Source organism: Anomaloglossus baeobatrachus, chromosome 4 (assembly GCF_048569485.1).
Source record: "Anomaloglossus baeobatrachus isolate aAnoBae1 chromosome 4, aAnoBae1.hap1, whole genome shotgun sequence".
NCBI classification, from domain to species: domain Eukaryota; kingdom Metazoa; phylum Chordata; class Amphibia; order Anura; family Aromobatidae; genus Anomaloglossus; species Anomaloglossus baeobatrachus.
Genome location: NC_134356.1, coordinates 128,495,177 through 128,510,862, shown reverse-complemented (window position 1 = coordinate 128,510,862; position 15,686 = coordinate 128,495,177). Strand labels below are relative to the sequence as shown.

General features: G+C 45.5%; 1 protein-coding gene across 3 annotated transcripts in view; it reads right to left on the bottom strand.

Moving 5' to 3' along the window:
* The window catches only part of ACSL6 (acyl-CoA synthetase long chain family member 6), a 439,484-nt gene that overhangs the window by 125,258 nt on the left and 298,540 nt on the right, over positions 1-15,686 (bottom strand). For 2 of the 3 annotated variants that reach the window (XM_075344540.1, XM_075344541.1), the window contains exons 10-11: positions 11,755-11,828; positions 439-516 (exon numbers count right to left, since the gene is read on the bottom strand). In XM_075344540.1, coding sequence (XP_075200655.1) covers positions 439-516; positions 11,755-11,828 — 152 coding nt within the window. Of the gene's footprint in view, positions 1-297; positions 376-438; positions 517-11,754; positions 11,829-15,686 lie in introns of all 3 variants that reach the window. The other variant, XM_075344539.1, reaches the window with a different exon arrangement.

Here is a 15,686-nt window from a genome sequence, read left to right as displayed (position 1 = left end):
TCCAGATATTTTGATAGACACTGAAATGCTTTGCTTACCATATACATGGAATCAGGACCATTAACGATAAACACTTTCATGTGATATTGTAGATACACATTTAAGCACACTGTATCTACTGAGTCTATATATCTAAGTATACTTGTTGGAATCTGAGAATCAATGTAAAGGATTTTTTGTTAGTTCCCTTTGTAATGATTGGTTTTATTAGTGATCTCAAATTTTAGTTAAGATTTCAATCATAGTTCAATTAATTGGGTGATAGTGTCTCTACTTTCACCAACACAAAGACCTTACCTGCACCATTCTCTCAAACATGTGTGCTAAGGGCAAATAGGAAATGTGTACATCCTCAGATGTGGGGGACCACTGACTCTGGAAAGAAAAAAAAACACAGACAGCCCAACGAGGCTAAGTCAGATCAGGCAAGAGGCTTACCTGGATTACTCTCTCAAACATGTGAGCCAGAGGCAAGAAGGAGATGAGCACATCGTCCTGTTTCGGAAATATCACTTTCTGCAGGTGAAGGGCGTGGGAGACAGAAAAGGAGAGAAACACTGACAGGAAGACAACGAGAAAGTCATAAAACAATAGAGAAGAAAATGGTGCAATAAAGGGAAGGGGTTATTAAGAGAAAAAGTCACGTAGAAGAAAGCAGCATTCACATCACAGTGTTAGGCCACAAAGTTAATGAAGTGTGTTAGCGGGAAGAGTAACATTGGGGCAACATACACAAAGAACACAACAGCCCAAGAAACCTTTTTTTCACAATATGCTTCTGTACAGCTGAATAATGTAATACCTATTTGTTTATTTGCAACTTTTTCTTACTTTCTTATCATCACAATCGTAACCTGATGATGTATGGCAACTTGATCTGGTCTAAAGGACCATTTCTCACTACAATTATGGGTGGTCACCCCAGAGGATATTATACCATGTTTGCATTTATAGTATGCAACAAGAGGGGTCATGGTAGTTAATTAGGCTCAAAGTCTTGGGACTTCCATCACCATTATTATGTACGGTGAAGGAAATAATTATTTGATCCCTTGCTAATTTTGTAAATTTGCCCACTGACAAAGACATAAACAGTCTATAATTTTAAGGGTAGGCTAATTTTTAACAGTGAGAGATAGAATATCCAAAATAAAATGTAGAAAATCACATTGTGTAAATGTATTTGTATTTTACAGAGAGAAATAAGTATTTGATCCCTCTGGCAAGTGTCGCGGGCGGCGAGGAGGGTGTCAGCACTGCGCTCACCCCTCTGCTCGGGTCCGGCTGCTGCTGCTCAGTGGTGGCTCGAGCGGTGGGCCGGATCCCGGGGGGTCTCGAGCGGCGCTCCTCGCCCGTGAGTGAAAGGGGATTGGGTTTTGGGATAAAGTATATTGTCCGTGACGCCACCCACGGTTGTGGTGATTTGTTGACACCACCGCTGCTCTGTATGGGGATCCCGAGAGTGATGATGTGGAGCAGCCAGTTGTTGTGTTGCCCCTCCGTGGGTAGGGGTTGGTGATCCCGGGGCCCAGTGAGGAGGTGGGAGATGCAGGGCTTGGTGGGGTGCAGGGACGCAGGGGCAGCGCTGTGCCTTGCGGCACTGTGGTATTCACTCAGCCTGAGACGTTGACACAGTTTTCGGTAAAACACACGGCTGGAAAGACGGTTCCCACGGACGGCTGCACTTGCTCTCCCAGTAGGTGACGGTGATGTCCCTTTGTCCTGCACCTAATGTTCCTGTGTTGGTAGCGATGGTTTCCCACCGGTAACCCGCTCCCCGGCTTGGATATGGGCCGGAGGAGCCCTACTTTGCCCGCAGACGCTGGCCCCAAGGAACTGGTGCCCTGGCGGTGGCGGTGTTCCTCCTTAATGGTTGGACTGTTGCCTTCAATCGGGACTTGGTTGTTTGGAGACAGACGTCCCCTTCACTGACGGATTTGGCAAATTATGGCGACTCCTAGCCTTGCCAGGGTCCGAGAGGCCCCTGCCCTGGTGCTGACTGTCCTTCGTATACTGCTCCAGACCGCCGGGCCACTACCCGTCCGCGGTCCTTCCAGCAACCTCCGAGCAGTCCCCCTCCAGACAATCACTGCTGTTGCTGGCCTTGCTGACACTGTCCTGCACACAGCCGGACCGACTTCAGGCTTTACTACTCTCACTTTTACTCTTTTCCTCTTTTCTCCACTACTACTTCACTTTCACTTAGCTCCTCTACCACTTCCTTCTACTTCACTTCCCTAAACTATCTGCCTGGTTCTTCCCGCCTCCAGGGCTGTGTACTCCTCGGTGGGCGGAGCCAACCACCTGGCCCACCCCCTGGTGTGAACATCAGCCCCTGGAGGAAGGCAACAAGGATTTTGGTAGCCTTGGTGTTCCTAACTGGGGTGTAGGGTGTGGTGGTGTGATGACCTGTGACCCCTGGCTTGCCCAGGGCGTCACATTCCCCCTTAGCAAAATGCAGACCGTCCGCGGGCTGCCCGTCCAACACCGGTTTTATTTTCTGTAAATATATAAAAGTAAAACAGTAACATATATACATTTTTATTACTTCTTCCCATAACGGGAGGCACTTTACTTAAACGTTGCAAAACGGTTCACGGTCACGGTTTCCGCTCTCTCCCACCCAAGCAACCTGGCCCTGATGCTGCCCCTAAAACCCAGGCAGCACCCCTTGTCCCCAAGTCCAGCACACGTTACCCGAGCGGGATCTGTCCTTCCCCTCCAGAGGGTAGCCACCGGTTCCTGTGGTGGCTGGGCCCCAGCCTGCTCTGCTGAGGGCCCTCCCTCCAACCTGCCTCTACGGAGGCGGCAATGCGAAAACGGTAACGGTAAGCAACTTATTTACAAGCCACTAACGTTTGTGGTTGCCCTGCAAGTTCACGGGCTTGTCCATGGAAAGTCCTCCATGCAAAACAATTTTTAAACGGCCCCCACGGGGACAACAGTGTCAGCAACGGCCGGTTTTCCAATCACAGTCAATCAGGTTAATTCTTCGGTTATCATTGCTTCCATCATCTTTCAAAACTTTCAAACAAATACAACCTCAGTGGTGGTCCCAACGGGGACTGCTGCAGCGGGCATCCGCTGCCCTTGAGGCGGCTACCACCGCAGGGGGTCAGCCCACTCCGGGACCGAGCGGTACATGGGATTTTCCTCCCACTGGCAGTTCAACCCTGAACCACTGACAGCCATTAGGAATGGTGGCGGAGGCGGCATACTGGGGACCTCTTCCTCCATCAACGACATTCTCTCCGGACCTCCAGCCGCGGTGCTGATGTCCGTTTCCCACTCAATCAGGGCCGGTTCTGGGGTTTGGGTGGACTGATCGTGACGCGACACGGCCGTAGCGGCCCCTTGTTCACGGGCCCCCACTACAGCAACCATCCTTCGCATCTCTGCCTTCCAATCCATCAACTGCTGCAAGCTCTGCGCCCTCACCTTCAAGCAGAACCGACCCAACTCCCGCTCCAGCCACTCAGCGGTCCCGGCGGGGAGCTCACCCGGGCCGCAGTCTTCAAAGGCTACTCCTCCTCGTTTCCTCCAGAGCTGGGGTGCTCCGGTTGCGGGGATTCCCGCACTCCAATTTGAGGACGCGGCCATTCCTCCATTCGTGTCGCCGTCTTTTTAGCTGCGTTGCTACATGCAGCCAGCCGCCATCGCGTCCCCCTTAGCTTCTTTCCGGCCCCTCCTCTATTGGGGCGGGGTTTTGGCCTTTGCGCCTCTGCTACTCGAGAAGACGCTCGAGCGGGAACTTTTCGCGCCAAAGATGGCGACTTCTGAAATTTTTCAGCCGGATACCTCCGGCGGTCACAAGGCGCACCTCTACCCAACGGCAGAGCGGTAAGATCCTGTTCGTGACGCCAAGTTGTCGCGGGCAGGGAGGAGGGTGTCAGCACTGCGCTCACCCCTCTGCTCGAGTCCGGCTGCTGCTGCTCAGTGGTGGCTCGAGCGGTGGGCCGGATCCCGGGGGGTCTCGAGCGGCGCTCCTCACCCGTGAGTGAAAGGGGATTGGGTTTTGGGATAAAGTATATTGTCCGTGACGCCACCCACGGTGGTGGTGATTTATTGACACCACCGCTGCTCTGTATGGGGATCCCGGGAGTGATGATGTGGAGCAGCCAGTTGTTGTGTTGCCCCTCCGTGGGTAGGGGTTGGTGATCCCGGGGCCCAGTGAAGAGGTGGGAGATGCAGGGCTTGGTGGGGTGCAGGGACGCAGGGGCAGCGCTGTGCCTTGCGGCACTGTGGTACTCACTCAGCCTGAGACGTTGACACAGTTTTCGGTAAAACACACGGCTGGAAAGACGGTTCCCACGGACGGCTGCACTTGCTCTCCCAGTAGGTGACGGTGATGTCCCTTTGTCCTGCACCTAATGTTCCTGTGTTGGTAGCGATGGGTTCCCACCGGTAACCCGCTCCCCGGCTTGGATATGGGCCGGAGGAGCCCTACTTTGCCCGCAGACGCTGGCCCCAAGGAACTGGTGCCCTGGCGGTGGCGGTGTTCCTCCTTAATGGTTGGACTGTTGCCTTCAATCGGGACTTGGTTGTTTGGAGACAGACGTCCCCTTCACTGACGGATTTGGCAAATTATGGCGACTCCTAGCCTTGCCAGGGTCCGAGAGGCCCCTGCCCTGGTGCTGACTGTCCTTCGTATACTGCTCCAGACCGCCGGGCCACTACCCGTCCGCGGTCCTTCCAGCAACCTCCGAGCAGTCCCCCTCCAGACAATCACTGCCGTTGCTGACCTTGCTGACACTGTCCTGCACACAGCCGGACCGACTTCAGGCTTTACTACTCTCACTTTTACTCTTTTACTCTTTTCTCCACTACTACTTCACTTTCACTTAGCTCCTCTACCACTTCCTTCTACTTCACTTCCCTAAACTATCTGCCTGGTTCTTCCCGCCTCCAGGGCTGTGTACTCCTCGGTGGGCGGAGCCAACCACCTGGCCCACCCCCTGGTGTGAACATCAGCCCCTGGAGGAAGGCAACAAGGATTTTGGTGTTCCTAACTGGGGTGTAGGGTGTGGTGGTGTGATGACCTGTGACCCCTGGCTTGCCCAGGGCGTCACACAAGCAGAACTTAATACTTGTTGGCAAGCACAGCAGTCAGACATTTTTTGTAGTTGATGATGAGGTTTGCGCACATGTCAGAAGGAATTTTGGTCCACTCCTCTTTTCAGATCATCTCTAAATCATTAAGATTTTGAGGCTGTCGTTTGGCAACTCGGAGCTTCAGCTCCCTCCAGAAGTTTTTTTGGGATTAAGGTCTGGAGGCTGGCTAGGCCATGCTATGACCTTAATGTGATTCTTTTTGAGCCACTCCTTTGTTGCCTTGGCTGTGTTTTGGCTCATTGTCATGTTAGAAGACCCAGCCACGACCCATTTTTACTGTCCTGGTGGAAAGAAGGAGGTTGTCACTCAGGATTTTACGGTACATGGCGCTCCATTCATTGTCTCATTGATGCAGTGAAGTAGTCCTGTACCCTTATCAGAGAAGCACTCCTAAAACATAATGTTTCCACTACCCTGCTTGACAGTGGAAACGTTGTTCTTTGAGTTGAGTTAAGGCCAAGGAGCTCAATTTTTGTCTCATCTGACCACAGCACCTTCTCCCAATCACTCTCAGAATCATCCAGGTGGTCATTGGCAAAGTCAGATGGACCTGTACATGTGCTTTCTTGAGCAGTGGGACTTTGCGGGTACTGCAGGATTTTAAGCCATTATGGAGTAATGTGTTACCAATGTTTTTTGGTGACAGTGGTCCCAGCTGCCTTGAGATCGTTAATAAGTTCCCCCTATTATAATAATAATTTTATTCATTTATATAGCGCTATTAATTCCACAGTGCTTTACATACATTGGCAACACTGACCCCATTGGGGCTCACAATCTAGAATCCATATCTGTATGTTTTTGGAGTGTGGGAGAAAACCGGAGTACCCGGAGAAAACCCACGCAAACACGGGGAGAACATACAAACTCCTTGCAGATGTTGTCCCCTATGTAGTATTAGGCTGATCTCTCACCTTCCTCATAATCCTGGATACCCCACGAGGTGAGATATTGCATGGTGCACCAGATCGATGTCGATTGACACTCATTTTGTATTTTTTCCATTTCCTTACTATTGCACCAACAGATGTCTCTTTCTCACCCAGCGTCTTACTTATGGTTTTGTAGCCCATTATAGGAGTCTTTTATACAGGGGACAATTTAAGACAGCTGTCTTTAATACAGGTAACGAGTTGATTAGTAGTCTGGTAGACTACTAATAAACTAGTAGACTCCTAAGTGTCTGTAGGAGCACTCTTAATGGTTGGTAGGGGATCAAATACTTATTTCTCTCTGCAAATGCAAATAAATTTATATAATTTATACAATGTGATTTGACTGTTAAAATTAACCTACCCTTAAAATTATAGATTGTTCATGTCTTTGTCAGTGGGTAAACTTACAAAATCAGTAAGGGATCAAATAATTATTTCCTTCACTGTAGGTCTATTCAATGACATATACATTTGTCATACCAGGAAAATATTGATGCCCAGAAGATACCAAACCATAGGGTATGAGTGTGTTCTTTGGTTATGTTTTTGGAACTAATGTCTGAAATGTGTCAATTTTCTGATGGGATTTTAATTTAAATGTCCTCTTCTATGATGAACCCCTCCATCCATGACTTCTTCAGAGACGCTTCAAGTAACAGAGGACAAAACATCAAGTTGTTATATCTTGACCAAGATTCATTGTCTGCTTTGGGTATAATAATGGAAATTATCTATGAGCAGATTGATTGTAGAATCTGAGTGTGCTATCTTTGCCTGGCTAAACCAGGACCATAGTTGAAGCAACCCAAGAAATAACCTTGGATTAAAATACTTGCCTTATATAATTGTACAAGTATTTAAATAGGTAGAGCACATTATTAGTGAATGCTGCTTCCTGTCAAAATAATTCCATGTGGCTCCATGATGTCACTTGTGTGTTAATGTGTATCAGTTCCATATATTCTGTATGTACCCAATGAAGGTGTCAGTATGGCTCTACACTCCACGACGACAAAGTAATTAATAAAGTAACTAATACATCTGTTTTTGAGAACTTTCCACTTCCATCTAAATGGTCCTGCGTACTGTTTCCTATTGCTGCATGACTACACATATACTGTAGAGCAGCATATTCTTCTTTCGATGTCAGAACATACGGTGCTATTAGAGTGTATTTATAGGGTACTAAACAAAATGGAATTTGGTTCTGTAAATCAGCAACTCATTCTATGATCCTGAGACACTGCCTTCTAATCTACAGGTAGCCGATAAAAAAAGAACATTGACCCATTACATTGCTCTTATAGGGTTTTTGGTGTAAGAGCACACTATGCAAAAAACTTTGCTATTTGACCAATGGGAAGCCTCTGGGGAGCACATCGCAGTACTCGTTCAGTACCATTAGTCCAAAATTATCTCTGAGCCAGAGCCTTAATAGCAGTATAACGCTCTGAATTTTGGACGTCTTGGCCAGAAAACCATACGCATTTTAATCTTTTGAATATAGATAGATTTTAATTCATCATTTATTCATCTGGCTGCCGCAGTGCATAATACTTGTCCTTGATCACTGAATCAGCAGACCAATTGATGCTAGAAGAAGGTAGGATGACCTTCCCATCTACTAATAGATCCAGTTCCACATCTAAATGTTAATATGCAAGGGATTCTGATTTATTTAAAAAGGACCGGCTGACTTTCCTAAGTGTTTTAGTAAATTCTTACATTGCCCTTGATCTAACAATTCTACTGCACCTTTTCTTAATGCTCTGTATTGTCCCATTGTCCCAATCTTCTAATATTCCTTCTAGAAATATCACCATTGTCAATGCGGTGAATGCAGTGCGTCCCTACACAGTCTGATACTAGTAATAGTGACAAAGATGCACCTATTACTGGCCACCAAGTTAGCATATCTATACATTTCTAGTAGAAATAGCACAACCCAGAGTTCTATTGACATATTTTTCAAAATGGTTATCAATTTTTAATTAACATAGACATGCAAGGTGAGCTGACGAGTCCTTTTTACAGGACTCAGTATAGTTGATATTTAGTGTAACAGGATACCTAGAACTGTACATATAGGCTTTGATTCAGTAAGATCTGAGTTTTCACACCAGTCTTGATGAGGGGTTGTGCTGAAGTCAGATGCCCCTGAATCATTAAGAGGTGAACGTCTCTTTTCTGCAAATCAGAAAATTGGCATGCACCTCCTTGTGTGCTAATAAAACGTACTCTGGTTGATGACTGGAATAAGATATGTGGGGTAAGGAATGTTGCCACTCATCATGAATTTGATGAGTAGGAATTGCAAACCCCCTGTTCTGAAACAGCTCTGCCCCCTGTGAGAAAACTGGCTAAAAATGGTATGAAAATGTCAAAAGTCGCAACATTTTAACCCAGTCTCGCATTGTGCCAGTATTCTAGTGTAAACATTTTCATGAATTAGGGTCATACTGCATAAAAAATTCAGTGTGTTGCCCACAAACAAATTCATAAAGCCTTAGAAGGAACTGGTCAGGATCTGTATGGTCACCGAACTAAATACATACCCCTAAAGGCACTAATCGCGTTATTGTCTTGTCATGTAGTGTAATGTGAATAATGTCTTATTTCTTTTGTAAATATTGTGTCATGTGAATTGTATTGTGGTGTAGAGTATAAGGTTTAATGTAATATATAGTAAGTATTGTATGTGATAATATGCTATGTAGCACTTGTTCAAGACGTTGCCAAACTGTAAGTTCAGTAACATTTAAGTGTTGGGACTAGCCCACTATAGGATCAATCAAGTGAAAGGCAAAGTAATGGTTCATTCTAGAAGAATCAGTGAAGACCTAGTGAGTGAAAGTCAGTAAGTCATGAAGGTCGCATACAGTGGGTGGTTTGTGGTAACGAAAGAGAAGGAGAGGAGATCGAAGGGAATATAGAGTGAACCTTGAGTATTGAGGGAGACACATGGTGTGGACAGTGTTGAAATGAAATAACGATCTTCAAACGGAGTGGCCCAAGACAATAGGAATCGGAGGACAGGACTCAGGCCCCTTACCTGTCAAGGTACTGGGTTAATCTTAACTGGTGTGAATGTAGTCAAACCCGTGAGCAGTTTCCTGCTAAACGTCCAGGAGTGCAAAGCTTTACTCCAGTGATGATTGAACCCCCTAAGGAAACTGGATGTGGGACTATTAGAAGGAAAGCTGTGTGCTGTAACACTGGACTGGGTTGCACTGAAACTCACAAGACCAGCAAGATCTGAAACAACCCAGTGGAAAGTTGAACTATGTTTGATAATGTTGTACAAAACTGTAACATGTTGGCAGATATGTGCCCGCTATCTGTATTGTGACGCTGTGACAGAGAATAAACTGTACAGTAAAGAATTGTTGTTTAATTGTTGGTCTCCATGTGAGTGTGTCGTCATCCAGTCCTGGCCAGCCGATGTTAGCTGCAGTATGCGGCCTACATGGGTTTAGAGCCCAAACTGCGTAAGTCCACACACCCAACCAGGACCAGGCTTTCATGTAATGTGTCGGGGAGTCTGGAATCAATCCCTTGCCCACGAATACCACCACACACCACACTACGAGTGCCCAACTTTAACAAGAGGGCATGTGTTAATTACTGTTTAGTGGTACCCAAATAATATTGGTGGAGCGTAGCATATCGTAATTTTAAATATGTATGTTAGTAATCTACTATGCTTTAAAACACAAGCTTAGAATCTATTTAAAGGGGTTGTCCCATGAACAAAGTACATTCTAATCAATAGATCATAAAATAATACTAAGTTCCACAATTAGATGTGCTAAAGCACTACTCCAGAGTTTAGCTTTTTTTTCAGCAATGTAGTGGTGTTTTAAATATAAGTCCTCTGCCCCTGTCATATACCCATCCTCTGGTGGCTTCACCATTTACCAATACCACTCCAGTCTCATCTTGTGACAGTAACTTCTGACTGGTCAGAAATCAGACGTTACACCACAGGCTCCCAATGCATGTCTATGAGAGCCAGAACGGGGCCAGAAAGAGGCTCTCATAAGATATATTAATTTGTGACCTCCGGCGCGCTCCAGTGTCTCATGCAGCAAGTCACAAATCGCCAGAGCCCAATGAAGCAGCAGCGGTAGCGGGTGAAGCCGTTGGAAGGTGAGTATTAGATAGGAGACAGGGCACTTACATTTAAAGCGCCACTTCAGTGGTGTAGTAAAAAGAAATGCTGGATTAGTGCTTTAAAAAAATGTTCCTGTGCTGAGATAATCTTATAATATGTGCTCCTGCTATGTGCTGTGTAATGGCCGTGTCTGACTGTACAGGATGATTTATTAGATTATCTCAGCACAGGAACACAATCTACTGAAGGAAAATGCACTGGATCTTAAAATGAAATACTAAACAACCAAATCGAATGAATTTTTCGACAAGATACATGCTATTATACTAATCATACAGTATAGTATGGTTTCTATAGTTTTTTTTGTTTGATTTATATTCGTTTGTATATGTTATATATTATTGTCATTCAGGTTTTTTTTTCCCGTGATACATTCTCATTGGCTGTCCATGCTTTTAAATGTGTCTGAACAACAATAATCTAGTTTCTATGATTAATTGTGCAAGAGGCGCCGTAAACGCGTCAGAGGAATGGCTGTCACACGAGATGGCTGTTTTTAACCATGTCTGAATAAAAAGGAATACTTTATTTGGTACTATCCTCATATCATTTTCCTTGGGGAATACTTTTTTCTATATTTTACTGCATGAGGCTGCATTGTATATGAGGAGTATACTTTATATGCGGAGAAGGACCTGATTTCAATTTGCGGTGAGTCTTATCTGGATATTTGTCTCTTTTTTTCTATAAAGCAGCCTATAGTTTGCAATAAAGCAACCTGTGTTCTGTAATAAAATAGCCTGTATACTGCAATAAAGAACCCTGCATTCTACAATAAAGCAACCTGCATTCTAAAAAAAATAGTCTACATTCTGAAATAAAGCAGTTTGCATTTTACAAAAAGCAGCATGTATTTTCGAATAAAACACCCTTCAATTTAAAAAAACAACCTGCATTCTGCAATAAAACACCATGCAGTCTAAAGCATCCCGTATTCTGCAGTAAAAGTCCCCTGCATTCTGCAATAAAGAAGTCTGTATTCTGCAATAAAGCAGTCCGCATTTTGAAAGAAATCAGCCTGCATTCTGAAAAAAGTCTGCATTCTGAAATAAATCAGCCTGCATTCAACAATAAAGCAGCCTGTATTCTGCAATAAAGCAGCCTGCATTCTGAAAAAAAAGCAGCTTGCAATTTACTATAAAGCAGACTGAATTCTGAAATCATTGTAATGCAGAAACTAAACCTAATTTTTAGGGAATCACTGATTGTGTAAAGATGAGACTACTCTTCAGCTCTTCTTCAGTTAAGTTTTGGGAAGGATGAAAGTTTTACTGACTAAACGTGCTCATCCAAGTGCTCTTAGCACATAGGAATGTTTGTATGCAGTCTTTTACCATCATAAGAAAAACATATCCCTCATTTATGTGAAATAGCTAAAGGATTATTAACTCAGGGAAGTTTTCAAAAAAGATATTAAGACAAGATTCTAAATTGTTTTAATAGAATATTGTATATGTATGACGCATGATGAATAAATATTGTACGCTCATGTCTGTTTTTATGTATGCCTAAATCACTTTCCAAAATATTCACCTCTGTCACTTTCAAAAAGCCAGAGAAGTCAGCTACAACATTGCCGTGTGTGAGCATGGCGCCTTTGGGATTGCCTGCAAAAGAAACCAAACATAATGCAAATAACAATGTAATGCTGATATAACATATATGTAAAAATTGTGGTACGTACGATGTGTACAGATGACAAATTGGGCTAGTAAAAAAGCGTGCAAATGCACAGTTAAATGTCAAAATAAAAAATCATTCTTCTTTACAAAATTCAGTCCCCTCTCAAAAATAAGGTAATAAATATACTACAGTACACAACCTAAAATCTGGCACCTATAACACAGCACTAAATTAGTGGTGTGTACGGATGGAAAATTTTACTAGTAAAACAGATGTACAAAGAATGAAAGGATCACACGTTGTGAGGTAGACAGTCACAGATAAATGTTTGGATTATGGAGAATTTTCTTTTGTATTAAAAAAAATAAATGAATAGATATTCATGGCTTCACAAAAACGATTGCAGAAGAAATTAACAACATTCAGTCATGTCGGCTGTGATTTCAGATTTTTTTTCTACAGAAATTATTGTGCTGTCTTGCTTTTGTTTTTTAGTGAATTAAAAATGAAGAATAAAAATACATGTATTGTAATGCAAAACCAGCAGGACAAATACCAGCTACAACATCACTGCTCAGTCACAGTGAGTCTAGCTGCTGCTAGCACATTTCTTATTTCTCCCTATCATTTGAAGGTATAGTACAGACTAAAAGTTTGGACACACTTTCTCATTCAAAGAGTTTTCCTTATTTTCATGACTGAAAATTGTAGATTCACATTGAAGGCATCACAACAATGAATTAACACATGTGGAATGAAATACTTAACAAAAAAATGTGAAACAACTGTCTTATATTCTAGGTTCTTCAAAGTAGCCACCTTTTGCTTTGATTACTACTTTGCACACTCTTGGCATTCTCTTGATGAGCTTCAAGAGGTAGTCACCGGAAATGGTCTTCCAACAGTCTTGAAGGAGTTTCCAGAAATGCTTAGCACTTGTTGGCCGTTTTGCCTTCACTCTGCGGTCCAGCTCACCCCAAACCATCTCGATTGGGTTCAGGTCTGGTGACTGTGGGTCATCTGGCGTAACACCCCATTACTCTTCTTTTTAGTCAAATAGCCCTTACACAGCCTGGAGGTGTGTTTGGGGTCATTGTCCTGTTGAAAAATAAATAATGGTCGAACTAAACGCAAACCGGATGGAATAGCATGCCGCTGCAAGATGCTGTGGTAGCCATGCTGGTTCAGTATGCCTTCAATTTTGAATAAATCCCCATCAGTGTCACCAGCAAAGCACCACCACACCATCACACCTCCTCCACCATTTTTCACGGTGGGAACCAGGCATGTAGAGTCCATCCGTTCCCCTTTTCTGCATCGCACAAAGACACAGTGGTTGGATCCAAAGATCTCAAATTTGGACTCATCAGACCAAAGCATAAATTTCCACTGGTCTAATGTCCATTCCTTGTGTTCTTTAGCCCAAACAAGTCTCTTCTGCTTGTTGCCTGTCCTTAGCAGTGGTTTCCAAGCATTTATTTTTCCATGAAGGCCTGCTGCACAAAGTCTCCTCTTAACAGTTGTTCTAGAGATGTGTCTGCTGCTAGAACTCTGTGTGGCATTGACCTGGTTTCGAATCTGAGCTGCTGTTAACCTACGATTTCTGACGCTGGTGACTCGGATAAACTTATCCTCCACAGCAGAGGTGACTCTAGGTCTTCCTTTCATGGGGCGGTCCTCATGTTAGTCAGTTTCTTTGTAGCGTTTGATGGTTTTTGCCACTGCACTTGGGGACACTTTCAAAGTTTTTCCAATTTTTCGGACTGACTGACCTTCCTTTCTTAGTAATGATGGCCACTCATTTTTTCTTTACTTAGCTGCTTTTATCTTGCCATAATACAAACTTTAACCATCTATTCAGTAGTACTATCAGCTGTATATCCACCAGACGTCTGCACAACACAACTGATGGTCCCAACCCCATTTATAAGGAAAGAAATCCCACTTTTTAAACCTGACAGGGCACACCTGTGAAATGCAAACCATTTCCGGTGACTACCTCTTGAAGCTCATCAAGAGAATGCCAAGAGTGTGCAAAGCAGTAATCAAAGCAAAGGTGCCTACTTTCTAGGAAGAACCTAGAATATAAGACATATTTTCAGTTGTTTCACACTTTTTTGTTAAGTATTTTATTCCATTCCACATGTGTTAATTCATAGTTTTAATGCCTTCAATGTGAATCTACAATTTTCAGAGTCATGAAATTAAAGAAAACTCTTTGAATGAGAAGGTGTTACATCTCGTGGCTCTCCTGAGGCAAGGACTGTGGCAGTCTCCCATTCCTTGCCTGCCACGAGCACTCCTGCTCAGCAGCGCCGAAGGTCTGCCAGACTGCGCAGTGTGCAGGAGATACCTTCTCAGAGAGGCAGCAGAAGGGTGACACCTAGTGGTTCTCCTGTTACAAGGAGTGAAGCGGTCTCCCATTCCTGGCCTGCCGCAGACTCTCCTGCTCAGCTGCCCCGAAGGTCTGCGAGGCTACGCAATGTGCAGAGGTTTACTGCTCAGGGAAGCAGTGAGATTCCCGTTATCTCTGCACATTGTGAGACCGAGGATCCCGCCTCTATTTCCCAGAGGCAGGAGGGTGAGCATGTGCAATGCGTGGTGGGTCCTGATTCGCTCACTGACGTCACACGGCTTGATGACAAGGCTGGTGACGTGGTGAATCCTGACTGGCCAGGCTGGGACGTCGTGGACCCTGATTGGGTCAAGTCCGTCATCTCCGCCTCGCACCCGCCCTCGGGTGGAGCTGCACCTCCTTAAAAGCTCCCCCTGCCATCATGGCGGCGCGCGACCGTCCTTCTATGTTTGGATGTCTGGCAGCGTGCTGCCACGCCACTGCTCAGGCATTACTGTCTCTTGTGGGCTTGGCCCTTGCTGCTCCGGCAGTACCTCGTTTGCAGGCCGTGTTCCTGCCTTGCTGCTCCGGCAGTATCCTCTTCAACAGGCCGTGTTCCTGTCCCAGGTGAGCTCCTCGAGTCTCCACCGGACTCACCTGGTTATTGAAAGCACACGTGCGTGGGCACCTCTGTGCTACCCTCGTGCCATATTCTCGTGACTTCCACTGGCACACGTGCGTGGGCACCTCTGTGCTTCCCCGTGCAACAGGTACACCGAGCCGTGATGAGATCCGTGCCATACAACCCTCACGGGTTAGGGCAGATCGGTGTACATAGATCGTCTGTGACATTCCAGACGATCGCTAGCAGCAACCCGCTCACTCTTCACCCACCATAGCGGCGGTCCCTTACACCGCACAGTGGACCTTGACCGGCGGAAGCTGTCCATTTCCCATCTTGGCACGCTTCCCCGGGTCCCCCTCGTAACATTACGGTCGCGCCAAAGGTCTGGCTATGGCTGAAGAGCAGCAGCAGTTGCTGCGTTATGTGCAGCAGTTGGAGTCACGATTGGCAGCAGTGGAGCAGTCTTCCTCCGATAAGACTACTCTGATGACAGTCGCCACCCAGGCGGCTACCCAGGCTGTGCTATTGGGCGGAAGGTCTCCTCGCCTTGCGCTTCCAGAGCGCTTTAGCGGCAACAGCTCTGAGTGCCGTGGTTTTATAAACCAGGTTACCACCTACTTAGAGCTGTCCGCGACTCTTTACGCTACCGAGAAGGCGAAGGTAGCCTTCGTCCAGTCCCTGCTCACAGGGAGAGCGCTGAAGTGGTCCACGCCGTTGTGGGAGCGCGGAGATCGGGTGGTGAATAACTTAACAGCTTATCTTGGGGCCATGAGAATGGTGTTCCTCGGGCCTCAAGTCACCCACGACTCCGCACTGCGCCTCCTACGACTTCGGCAAGGGTCCGCTTCAGTCGGGGACTTTGCGGTACACTTTAGGACACTT